Raw genomic sequence first — 12,662 nt, 5'->3', positions numbered from 1 at the left:
ATAAAAGCCCAGTCACATTTTATTTGAAAGATTGACTTTATTATAAACCCTAATGATGATGTAAGGGAATTGTCACATACATAAATGCACTAAACTATAGCCTTCATTTCACTGGAATTTAATTTACAGCTTAAAGACACTAAAACAACAACTAAACTGTCCAAATAGTGTCCAACCAATAACAAACTTTTCTTTACTATTTACTAATATTTATGTATCCATATTCTGTTCATTTAACTGCTCTCTTCACTTAAGCTGGTTATTTTATGTGTCGAGCACATACCTGCAATGTTTCTATGGATACAAGTTTGTGAATAAAGTTGTGAAAACACAAAAGGCACTGTTATCACAGACAAATGTACACAGACTGCACATGGGTTTGTGATTACACATTGATTTAATATGAAAAATGTACATGATGTTGATCCAGTGCTCATTACAGGGAGATGACGTGTCTTCTGTTACACTTCCTGTTCCTCGGGGTCTCCTGAAGCTCCCGAGACTCTGAGTGCTCACACTGAAACAAACACTGCCCTGATTATGTTGATGAAAATAGAACAGACAGAAACACACTTTAAAGCTGTGGATATATGTTATAAAAGTACACGATGGAAAAACCTGTAAATGTTTAAGGTAATCCTGAGGTCGTTTGAAGTCATGTTTACTAAACTGTAAGTGTAATTGTTGTATACAGTGTTTTATACTGTTGTTGTTATTGTAACTGTATAGGAGGGAATAAATGCTTTCTGAGGAAAATATAGATTTTTGGTAATAATGTTTTATTCCTGTTGTAAAATGTAGATGCAATCCTGAGGTAAAATGCCACAAAACAGAGAAATATTTTTTCTATTTTAATGTTTTAGGCTATAGGTTTGCTAAATCATCATTTGCTCAGCCCACAACTGTATTAGTCTATCGTAACATTTCATTTCATTCTATGACTTTTTTAAAAAAATTTTTTAAATACAGACACACAGCCCCAGAACTGTAAAAAAAAAAAAAAAAAATCACTAACCAAGAGCATAACAAGGACATTTCTGTTATTATCTCTAAGAACTATAAGTACCATGATTCAGTGCGGCACAGCAACCGGAAATTATTTTCGGAAGCGGAAACACCCAACAGACGGAACAGAGATGTTTACAACAGAATCAAGGTTCAAATCTCCAACAACAATACAGCGTCCTGTGAGCACCTCAGGTCTTCAGAATAAAAGCAGCAGGGCTGGAAGGAATCTAATAAAAATAAGTAAACCACTGTTAGTAACTTTTTTACATACTTATAAAATAAAACAATACCTTCAGTAAAGTACTTAAATGAGGTTCTTTAAGTAAACAAGGTGAGATAATTACTTTCCAGCTGTTGTCTTCTGTAGAAACGTTTGGTTTTGCGAACAATTTTTTTCCTATATTTACATTGAGACCACTGAAACAAATACTTAGTCAAGATCCAAATAAAATTCAATTTGAGTTGATTAATACATATTCAAGTGTTTCTTATAACGATTAAAATTTTACAAATCAACAATTATTCCATGAGAATAAACCAGCATTCAGTCAGTATTAGCTTTATAATATGCGCAGTTATGGGCTGAATTTAAGTTTTATGACATTCATATTAGCTACATCCCAGAATTATTGACCCTGTCTAACACAGCTCCACATTTATTCATTTAATGTGAACACTACCTTGTTTACCACCACCTGAACATGCGTGTCTGGTCCCCTTGTCACATTGCACCCTGCTGATTGTCATTTCTCTTATGTTTGCGTTTCTTGCTTTTATAAATAAAGTTATTATTATTTGTATGACATTAGCTTTGTCGCTCTTACTCTGAAGGGCCGGGACCGGACGTGGCGGCGCCGCTGCAGCTGGATCGCGGGCGAACGAGAAAATCAATTAAGTTATGAAAAATAGCATTAATTGCCTTTCTTTGTCACCGCGGCTCATGAAGAAATGGCGGATCTCCCGGCGTCGTTCATGTGAGGACACACACTCCGCAGCCGATGGCGCGTTCACCGACCACAGACACCACCTCCGCCCACAGGAATATTTACGTTTTTTAGGTGAGTTAGCATGAGAGCTAAGCGGTGAAGTTGACATTAGCCGCTCGGCTAACGTAGCTGCAGGTTAACGTGCACACCCGCGGCTGGTTCTTCCACCCCCCCCCCCCCTGAAGATGCCACTGGTCAGTCGTTCCCCGCGCTGGGGTCGTGGCGAGCCCCGCACCAGCTCACGCACTTTTCCACAGACGCAGCTGACACGTCCTGTTGTGCAGCGGCGACATTAGCTAGCCAAGCGGGGCTACACGAAGACACGTCTGTGTGAAGCTGACTCGCTTGATTGCTCTCTGTCTAATGTGTTAGCCATTTTGTTAAGGTAGCCCGGTGGTTAACTGTGGGTTTCCTGTTTGTTTACAGTGTGAAAAACCACCAGCTCCCACCGCCACAGTGACACGTGTGTCCCGCACTGTCTGTTAGCCGTGAGAGATCTCGTCCGAATCAGTGTATTTGTGCGAAATGCTTTGTTGCAGCGTGTTAATTACTTTTTTATGCAAATATAGCCCCATTAAGCTTCACTGTAGCACACAATGGATCTGCTGTAAGTGATTAATAAGGAGCTGTGAGATGTTTAATTTAAATACAGGGTGAAATAGCTAAAAACACCCACCCACGTTACACTACAGTTATGACAACTTATCTGTTATTCACTGTTTATGAGCAGTGGTTTTATTTAGATGACACCACCACTGTAGTCTTGTTGTCCAGAACAATGGGTACTCGATCAAATCCAGAAAACAGTGTGATCACTGCCATCTGTTTTGTTTTGATTTGATTTGAGGTCTGAAATGATACAAGTTGATCACCTAATATTTCAGTCTAGTCGGTTAGTAAGATCCCCCATCGGCTATTCTTCCTCGGGTCCACAAAAGCTTTACATTTGACAATAATGTCATTACAACCTACGTCATAACATAATAGCACAAGACTACACTCACTCACAGACACACGCACACAGTAACACACTTAGAGAGACACACATTCACACATACTCGACAAACCTCTTACAATACAACTATCACATATATGAAAAAGCATTATTATACCACTGACGGCTACATTTGTACAGAATTCACTCAACATAAGATTCTGAAACTACATTTTTTCTGTTTTCTTGTGCGACGTCTCTTGGACGTAAAGTCCATTCATGCACAGCTCTAAACATAACTCTGCATTTGATTGAGTTTGTTCTTGCTTTTGATATCATGAAATGTCCTCCTATAGCTTGTCTGGTGGCTTAGTCGTGTCTATAATAACGATATAACCACCATTTTTATAGTATTTGTATCGTTTTTTAAGGAAGAATGCCACAGATTCTCAAGTATTTTCCTCTTCTTAGTCCCCAATTGATAGAAAATTGTATCTGTATTGGTTTTGAATTGTTAATGAGACAGTATCTTTTTAAGAAATTCAATTTTTTTAAACAAAGTAACAGTGAATAGTGCAAAAGAATCTGCATACTAATGTTTTTTTATTTTTATTTATTGTTATATGCATCCCTATCTTCATCTAACGTCCTGTCTTCTGTCTTGCATCTGTAGTACAACTACAGAATATCCTCCAAACACACGAGAATGAGCTGATGGTTGTCGAAGTCTGCAAGAAGGCGCTGCAAAACAGAGAGAGGCTGACTGGAAGATGCCAAGAAAAAAACAGCAGAATCCACAGCCAGTCAAGTGTAAGTGTTGTGTTCACAGGTTGTTGTTGTTTTCAAACTTCTAGGTCAAAGCATAACCGAGCCGCTGAAACAATAACTCATCTAACAGTGATTACTTCATGTGAATGCTGGCCTGAATGATTACCATGTGTTTCCTGTTATTCTCTCCACATCGGGGCACCAGTCATTGTTGACTGAGTGCTTGGAAGTGTTTCATGTGCATCATACCGACACACTGTTGCGTAGGAAGTCATGTTTTGAGTTATCTAATTTCTATAAACACAGTTACAACTTCTCGTTATGAGCAAATTCCTTTCTTTATTGCATTGGAATCTGTCTCGAAGATATATCTGCTTTGAAATTAAATAGAAAATACTACCAGTTTAAGTCGCTACATGTGGAGTTCATATGCTACAGACCCTGCAACCTCTCACCAGGGTGAGAAATCCATGCTCACATATAAGTTCAAGGATGGTATTTGTTTGAATACTTTCTATCTTCACCAACCCACAACAAATTGGCTAAGGAGATGTAATCATCATGACTCACTACTGTGATTCATGCTTGTGTTCCTATTTGCGGTAATAGTTTTTTCAAGTAATGTAATCCCATTCCCTCGGCCCAGCATTTAATAGCAGGATTGTAATTGTCTGAGCTGTTAAATAACCACACATTAATCTAATAAGAGGTGTGGCTCTGTGAGAACAAACATCCTGCATCCTCATGAATATTATTGTCATTAAATGTCAGACACTAAAACAACCAGTAGATGGCAGCATGAGGCTGGTATATAAGGATTTGCCTGAAAGGGGCTGAGCCTGACTGTGTCCTTGACTTGGCCTGATGGCGGAGTGACAGCTGTGTGATAGTTGTTTTGATTCCATCAAGCTTGAGAGGCCAATTTGATGTTTCAGGCGTCATTAGCTTTAGCTGCGGTAAAACAGTTCAATTTGTCATCAGTTAGTGGTTCATTTGTTTTTGCTCATGAAATTGCTCTTTTACATAAAAAGAGAAGAGTTATGTCCTTTCCCTCTCTGAGTAATCTGCAGTGGGTTAAAGCAGCATTCTCATTATCATAAACCTCTTTCAGCTAAGCTTGATGTTGGCACTTAATGCTTTGTCTGTCATAATTTGTTTTAAGACTAAGAAATCAAGATTGTGATTTTTTTTAATAAGTAGACCAAATATATTAAACATGTTAGGCTATTAACTACAGGTTAATTAGAGGTTAGGGTTCAGGATTAGGGGGTTACTAAATCATTTTGACTAAAAATATCCCCACCAAGCCACATCTCATTGTGTTGTATCCCAACACAGTAACTCCAGTTGCTTCAGTGTTGTTTTTTTTCTTAGAAAATATGCTTTCTGCTTTTTCCCTGCCAACAATATTAAAGATTAAAGTTTTCATGCAAAATGTATTAATAAATAACTATTTTTTTTATAACTGTTAGCGAAGTGATATTAATGATTTTAATTATGTTTATTGGCTCTTTTCTATAACTATAGTGGATTCTGAAGATGCTGTAACCACTGAAGCTCCTGGAAACCTCTCGTTAGACACAGACTTCCTTCTCGGACAAGACCTTGAGTTTGGTGATCCTGATCATGACAACAAGATTTTAGGCCTGGAAAAGTTCTCAGGTTTGTAATCAGCTTTTCTTTTTTTCAATAATCCAGTGTTTAAAGCTTTAAAGCGTGTGTTTGGTTGAAGGTTCTCTACAACGTGCTTGAAATGAGAGGGTGAGGGGACGAGTACTCAGGTGGTTGTAATGTCCAACTTCTCTGCTGTCACTAAATTCTACACATTGAACATTTAAAGTTCATTGGAAATTCAGTCCCGTTTAATCCGGCAACAACTGTGGTTGCCATGGTAACAGCAAGTGCAGTTAAAAACAATGCTATGCAACTTTTACTGAGCAACAGCGCCCTCTGCAGCCATGTGTGGTGATAGATTCTGTTGGGGTCTGTGTCTGAGAGAATAAGTGGTTTTCATATAGAAAAAGAAAGCCTATCAAAGTGTTGGCTGTGTAGTCCCACTCACACACACAACTGAACGGTGGATTTTACCCATGATCCCTGGCTTCCTGAGCTGTAACAAACACACCAAACTCTGTGTAGAATATGTGATATTTTAAATGTTTCCTCGCGGAATATTGGAGATAAACGCTGGTTTTGAATGACTTCCAACTCAGTTTAACTGATCTACAGTTCAGCATTACTCTCTAACTTGCTGGCCCTGATTCTGACAACTAAAGCTGTGACTACCAGTCAGCTCCACACTCCTCACAGGAGATCGTACCTGCTCACCAATGTTACATAGAGCAAGAACAAACGTTCAGTGTGAGGTGTGGAAATGAAAGTGACACTATTCTCCCTATTCCAAGTCAGTGCCTAATCAAAATAGTTGTTAAGCTTCTTTTTTAAGGTAAGAAAGTTGCATAGCGTTGCTTTAACAGAAAACACCAACTGGTTCTACCTTGTCTGAAATACAGCAGAGGCACAACGTGTGTATCTGTCTTTAGTTTAGCTAAGCAAACTCATGTTGTTCTATCACAACCACAATCTGGTTTTCAACCTGTTGCCTGCAGCACTTCATTAAACAGCTCGCTGTGGCTGCTCCTGCTTGTTCCATTAAACCCTGCAACGTTATAAGCTGCTCCACAGACAAAACATTTGCGTTTGTGTCTTGCTTTGTCAAAGCATTTTTTTTATAGATCGTGATCAGGGCTTAACCTTGTGATACATACATTGTTTCCTGTGACTGTTTCACAATAAAAGCCACCAGTTGCACATTTTTTAAATGAAACGATAAGCTGTAGGAAATGTTCATTTTGGCATTAGCGTTAATTAGCTGATGGAGTGTCACGCATCAGCAGTAAACAGTGAAGCTATTGGCATTTTACTAAAATTACAGCAATGCTGGATTACGTGCTGCATTGTGTCCTGGAAATCCCTCACTGGCAGATTCTGTAGACAAAATGGAGCCAGCCAGACACTGACTCACTGCCAGTAGCACTGTAATAACATTGAAATCTACTATATGGATAAATAAATATAGAATGTAACTAGCACACCTCCGCCAAGGAAACCACATCTAAATTCACTAGATCCAGATTTTCTATTTGGATCTGCACCAAATTGAACACACTCATAAATAGCAGACCCCTAAACAGGCCAGATGTTTTTCATCATGAGAAATCATGAAAAATCTGGGAAATCTCACAATTTTAAAGCAAGTAGAAAAACAAATCCAGGATACGCCCCCTGATCTGGATCCAAACCAACAGTTATTGGGTTCATCCTGAGGTCATCCTCCACAAAATCTCATGTAAATCTGTTGAGTAGTTGTTGCTCAGTCCTGCTAACAACGCAGACAAAAACATAACTGAATTACCTTGAATGGTTATTGCAGAACACTGCTCATACAAAATAAGGTTTAATTTAATGAAAACTTAAATGATTGTAGGCTTTAAAGTCCATTCACTTGTGGTGTTTCTCTGTTAATGAATGTTGCATGTTTGCTCCTCTGCTTATTGTTATTTGTTGGTATATTTCATGGACATGTTATCCCACATATTGCAAATGTGTGTCTATTGATTATACAATAAATGGGAATGGGAGGAACACATCCTGGCCCATTATAGTGCATTTCAATCCTGTCCTACAATTGCTCGGTGAAAGGGCAATAGCATCATCTTTTAGTGTGTAAGCCCTCGTTTTCACTTCCGGTCCATTACCACGAGGACGTGGAATGAAGGGAAGTAGAGCTGTGGCTTCATTTGTGAAGCGGTTGCACTGCAGAGAGGACATTCACCGCTGGCTCTCTCTGTGATGAAGAGTAGCCCCTCTGTGCGGCAGTATGAGAGACGGCTCCACCAGCTCGTATTTCCCCAGCATGCCTCTTTGTCAGAGAGAGTGATCTGAAAAAACGGAAAAGTAGAGAAAGGAGCTGAGACACCATTATTGTATGAGGGTAATAAAAAATAGGACCATTACCATCAAGGACACCATTATAAGAGGGCATTTATTTATCATCATCATCATCATCATCTGCTGCCTCTGCTCCCACAACCCCACTGCCATTATCATTTCCCCTCAACATCATCATCATCATCATCATCATCATCATCATCTACCCTCATCATCATCATCATCATCATCATCATCATCATCATCATCATCATCATCATCATCTACCCTCATCATCATCATCATCATCATCAGCGGCAGCCTCACCATTATAGTCATCATCATTATCATTAGGCACGGTAATCATCCACGAGGGGTTTCCATGGGGCAGGATAAAAGGGCAGCCTCGACTCTCGCCTTCCTCACATCCTGCCTCTGCATCTGAGAGAGAAGGTGGTTTTCCATCTGGCTTGTTTCGCTCTCAGACGCCGGGACGCACTGGAGCTGGAGAGCCTCCGCTGTCTTTTGAACCCTGCGAAGCTTTTCTTTCTACCGGCTGGGAAAAAGTGTTTTTCTATTCTTTATTCTGAAAACCTCAAAAGAGCTGTGAGTATCTAATGTTACCTTCTCTCTGGAAAATCACTTTTCTTACTTAGTTTTTTTTCCCTGAAAAGATTCTCTGTCCTGAAGTTAGGGCTCAGGAGGATGCATTTTCTTGGCTGGTTGTTTGTTTATAATAGTTGAGTGAGAGTTTTTGCAAAGGTTTGAACTGGACGGTGCCTTGAGGTGTTTTAATTGCATTTTTGTGATGCGATAAAACAGCCTAACTGGCATTTGTTTGAGTGGTAGTCCAGAATGTTTCAGTATCAACTTCTTAGAAATATTGTAAATCATTTCTTCATTTGTTTATGTCAGTGTAACTATTATGATTTTTAGAATGGCCTTTTCTAAATTCTGACTTGATTTCTTATCTCAGTTTTTTGAAATGGCATTTTATTTAATCATGTCACCAGTTCCCCAACCTCTCATTTATAAAATACTGCTAATTTAGGATTTCCATTAATTTGTGCTGAACATCTGCTTCTTGTGTTTGACCCTATGTGACTGATTTATCTGTAAATGTCTCTGGTGCTTGTTGAGCGTCTTCTCTCTGTACCGTGCTTATCTCTACTATTATACTTTTCATAAGAGAATCTGAATGAGAGTATCTGTTTGATCAAGGTCATACTGTATAATGCAGAGAGACAGGAGGGTTGCAAATATAAACCTTTAGAGAGTAGTAGTACACGACTATCTCTCTGTTTTTTTTCATTCTCAGTTGTGCAGCACTGAGATTAGATTGAGTGTCTCGGCTGAAGACGTGTGCAGTGTCTGGAATCATTTTCCCCCTGTTTGTCTTCCCTGCACAGAGGTAGCTGCTGAGATTGGTTTCTCTGTGTATCCTCTGGGTGATGAGGAGAGCCCTGCCTACGGCCAGCTCAGCATGGAAAGTGAAACAGACAACTCTCGCAGCACGACGGACAACGGGCGGGAGGATGAGGGCAGAGGGTCCCAGTCGGAGCCCAGCTTTCCCCCGTACTTGTCCTGCAGGGGCTGCGGTCAGCTCCGCGATGAACCTCTGGGACCTGGCATAGACCTCGTCGGTCCGTATTGCCTTAGGTGCTGCAAAGCCTCCAGGGAAGCTAAAGCCACAGACTTCTGCTCCCCCTTTGGCGGCATAAGCGGGATTCGCTCAGGCTCCCACTCGCAGCTCGATGACGACGAGATGGGTGACAAAGGACTGTCAGCCGAGGACAAACTGGCCAAGCTGCACTCATGTCACCTCTGCGGCTTCTCCTCGCGTTACGCCAATCATGTGAAGCGTCACATGAAGACCCACAACGGGGAGAAGCCCTACAACTGCCCCCTGTGCACTTACGCCTCGGCCCAGCTGGTGAACCTGCAGCGTCACCTGCGCATCCACACCGGGGAGAAACCTTACAAATGTGACAGCTGCACCTTTGCGTGCAGTTCCCTCGGCAACCTGAAGAGGCACCAGCGCATGCACGTGCCCTCTGCTGGGATGGGACAGGATGCTCTGCCGAGACCCCCCCCTGGCCCCAATATTCTGAAGAGGCATGTGACCGGGCAAAGACCCGATGAAGAAGAGCCTGGTGCTTCAGCAAAGGGTATGTATGCGTTTATACATGATACCTGTTCTCCATAACCACAGCTGTTACAACCAATTCTCTTTTATAGATATAGGAAATCATTGTTATTTTCTTTCATATTATATTTCTTTTTCTGTGCTTGTAACCTTGTTTAAATAAGTGCTATAGATATAAAGTTTTACTATTTATAACTAATATAACATAATATGTCTTTGTGTGAAGTTTCAGAGGTGGAAAGGCCGACGTCGAACATGAATTTAGGAGCCCCGAACAATGACTTCCTGTCGGCCTTCGATGGCTTAAAGGGGGCATCGCCACCCCCCATCCCGCCCTCTAACCCTGCTCCGAGCCACCAGCCTCCGCCTGTGCTGCCGACCACAGGTACTGAGGGAAACAGGACAAATAGGGGAGACGTTTCAGACGGTGCCACCCTCCCCCCGTCACTTTTTCCCTTTACTTGCCGTTTGTGTGGCATTGTCCTGGAGGACGAGGACGGCTCCTCAGCCCAGATTTGTGCCAAGTGTACCCTTGAAATGCTGACTAAAGACAGCTCGTCGTCTCCCAACAGCCCCGGCGAGCGCAGCGACAAGGTGTACACCTGCTCCGCCTGCCCCTTCCTCACGCACTACCCCAACCACTTGGCACGCCACATGAAAACTCACAGCGGCGAGAAACCGTACAAGTGCCCACAGTGCGACTACGCCTCAGCGCACTTCGACAACCTCAAGCGTCACCACAGAGTGCACACGGGCGAGAAACCTTACAAGTGCCATTTGTGCGACTACGCCTGCGGCAACCTGGCCAACCTGAAGCGCCACCAGCGGGTGCACTCGGGCGCCAAACCATTCCAGTGTGCCGTGTGCAGCTACAGCTGCAACCAGAGCATGAACCTGAAGCGGCACATGCTGCGGCACACGGGAGAAAAGCCGTACAAGTGTCAGGAGTGCGGCTACACCACTGGCCACTGGGACAATTACAAGAGACACCAGAAGAAACACGGCCTGGCCACGGACGGCTGGGTCAAGGTTCCAATGACCGGCCACGACGAAGACGACGAAGTGGGGAAAGGGATGGGAGGCGGAGGCCAGACTCACAGAAAGGAAGCAGGAGTTGATATGCAGTATATGTCTCGGGAGGGAGGTCAGACTATACACTCGTGCTACAAACTTGAGATTGTATAAATATAACACAGCAGAACTAAGCTACCAGCAATTGTTTCTTTGTCAATTCTCACAGAGCCTTTATATTGTTTTAGTGTGTCGGTCGTTTAGTGTTTTCGTCAGACGTCTTCAGAGGCTGCTAATTGTTAATTTGTAGAATCTCGCACAATTACGAAAAACAAATTGTCTGATGCCTTTTGGATTAAGTGGATTAAGGTGGATGAGTCTGTTCATAGTTTGTCTTCTCCTCTGTCGCTGTGTTTATGTCAGATGTTCTTTACTGTCGAAGTCTTTTCACTGTGTCTGGTTCTGTCTTTTACTGCGCGCTTATTTTAACAGTTCCCCTCTAACAGAAAACACATATCCTGTTCTACCAAATACTCCTGAATACATGTACATGGAGCTCATGCACAATTTCCCCCCGGAACTGTTAAGTTGCACCGTGTAGTTTCTTTTATTTGTTTAATAAAAGATCATTGCTGTTTTTATCGAAGTCGTCAGTGCCACCAAGCTTAAGTCAAACGTTTTGTTTTGTATCCAAAATCAAATTAAATGACATGAATGTAACTGATTTACAGAATTCTGACAACACTCATATCACATGACAGAGATGGCTTGACTGTTGAGCTCATTTTATCTTAAAACTCAACTTTAAAATCTGCGATGAGAAGACGACACAGTGCAGCTTTCATTAAAAAAAGATGGGTCCTCGTAAAGAGCCAGTACTGTGCTTCTCTTTGCATTGGGGCACAGCTCTGGTAACGGCATGCCATCAGATGAATTTACTAATGTATGTACTACGAGCAATGTGCTGTGTAATAGTACTGGAATTGTTTTACACCCGTTAAAACTATATTGAATAATGAGGTTGTGATGCTAAATAATCTCCTGCAACTTTAACTGTATTGTCTCTTTTTTTTTCATTTCGGGCCAAAACCCCTCAGGATAAAAAGTGAAGAAAACAAGAATGTTGTCAAAAAAAAACATTTTAACACTAAAACTGCATGCACAAGCATTTTAGTTGGTTGTATGGTTAAAGGGAAAAGCACAATCATACACACAGCGACATGTTGGCACGTTGAGGATTCAGTTGGAGGGATGGAAAAAGCATCACTGTCTTATTTGTGATTCAGGAGGGACAGGAGTCGTATCCGTGGGCATGTTCAAATAAGTCCCCCCCACGAATCTGCTACATATCAGAAATATAACTTTACTTGGGGACGTGTCTTTTTGGGGGTCTTTTTCGAGACAGACTGTAGAATCACCTTCCTCCTACTATTTACTATTGACTGTGAAATTAGCCCATTCATGTTTTGTTTTTGTTTTTTACTTGAAAAAATATATAACACTATTAGCAAGCATGTGAGTGTGTAATAGTTGTTTTATTTTTCTAATGTGGCTGTAATACGAGGCTAGATTTGCAAACGTTAATATATAGAATTAGACTTTTTTATTTTTGCCATTTTCAATGTGTGGTGTGTCATTTAGTTTCCATGGGAACAATAGGGAAGAACGATAATTTAAATTTGACTATTTGTGAATGACTATTATATGCAAGTGAGATATTTTTCAGGTTGCCGATTTGCCATGACACCATCATCGAACCCATCAATTAGAACCTACATCCCCCAAGTGTCCATTCTTGTCCTTATGCAGTGTCTCATAAATGCCTTAAGTGAGGAATTTCAAATAAACACAAATGGGATTCATTTCATTGAATGTCCGA

The 12,662-nt window shown here is 41.2% G+C and overlaps 1 protein-coding gene across 1 annotated transcript; it reads left to right on the top strand.

Annotated features, from left to right (window-relative positions):
* The first annotated feature begins 1,830 nt into the window (after positions 1 to 1,830).
* znf513a (zinc finger protein 513a) lies at positions 1,831 to 12,662 on the top strand. Its single transcript, XM_034580213.1, is given in 6 exon segments — positions 1,831 to 2,066; positions 3,602 to 3,738; positions 5,224 to 5,358; positions 9,036 to 9,794; positions 9,999 to 10,903; positions 10,906 to 12,662. Coding segments are annotated over 5 exon segments (1,881 nt in total). The 5' UTR covers positions 1,831 to 2,066; positions 3,602 to 3,698; the 3' UTR covers positions 10,948 to 12,662.

This window comes from Hippoglossus hippoglossus, chromosome 24 (assembly GCF_009819705.1).
Source record: "Hippoglossus hippoglossus isolate fHipHip1 chromosome 24, fHipHip1.pri, whole genome shotgun sequence".
Classification (NCBI taxonomy): domain Eukaryota; kingdom Metazoa; phylum Chordata; class Actinopteri; order Pleuronectiformes; family Pleuronectidae; genus Hippoglossus; species Hippoglossus hippoglossus.
The sequence above is the reverse complement of the archived record's forward strand: the minus strand, read 5'-3'. Positions and strand labels throughout refer to the sequence as shown.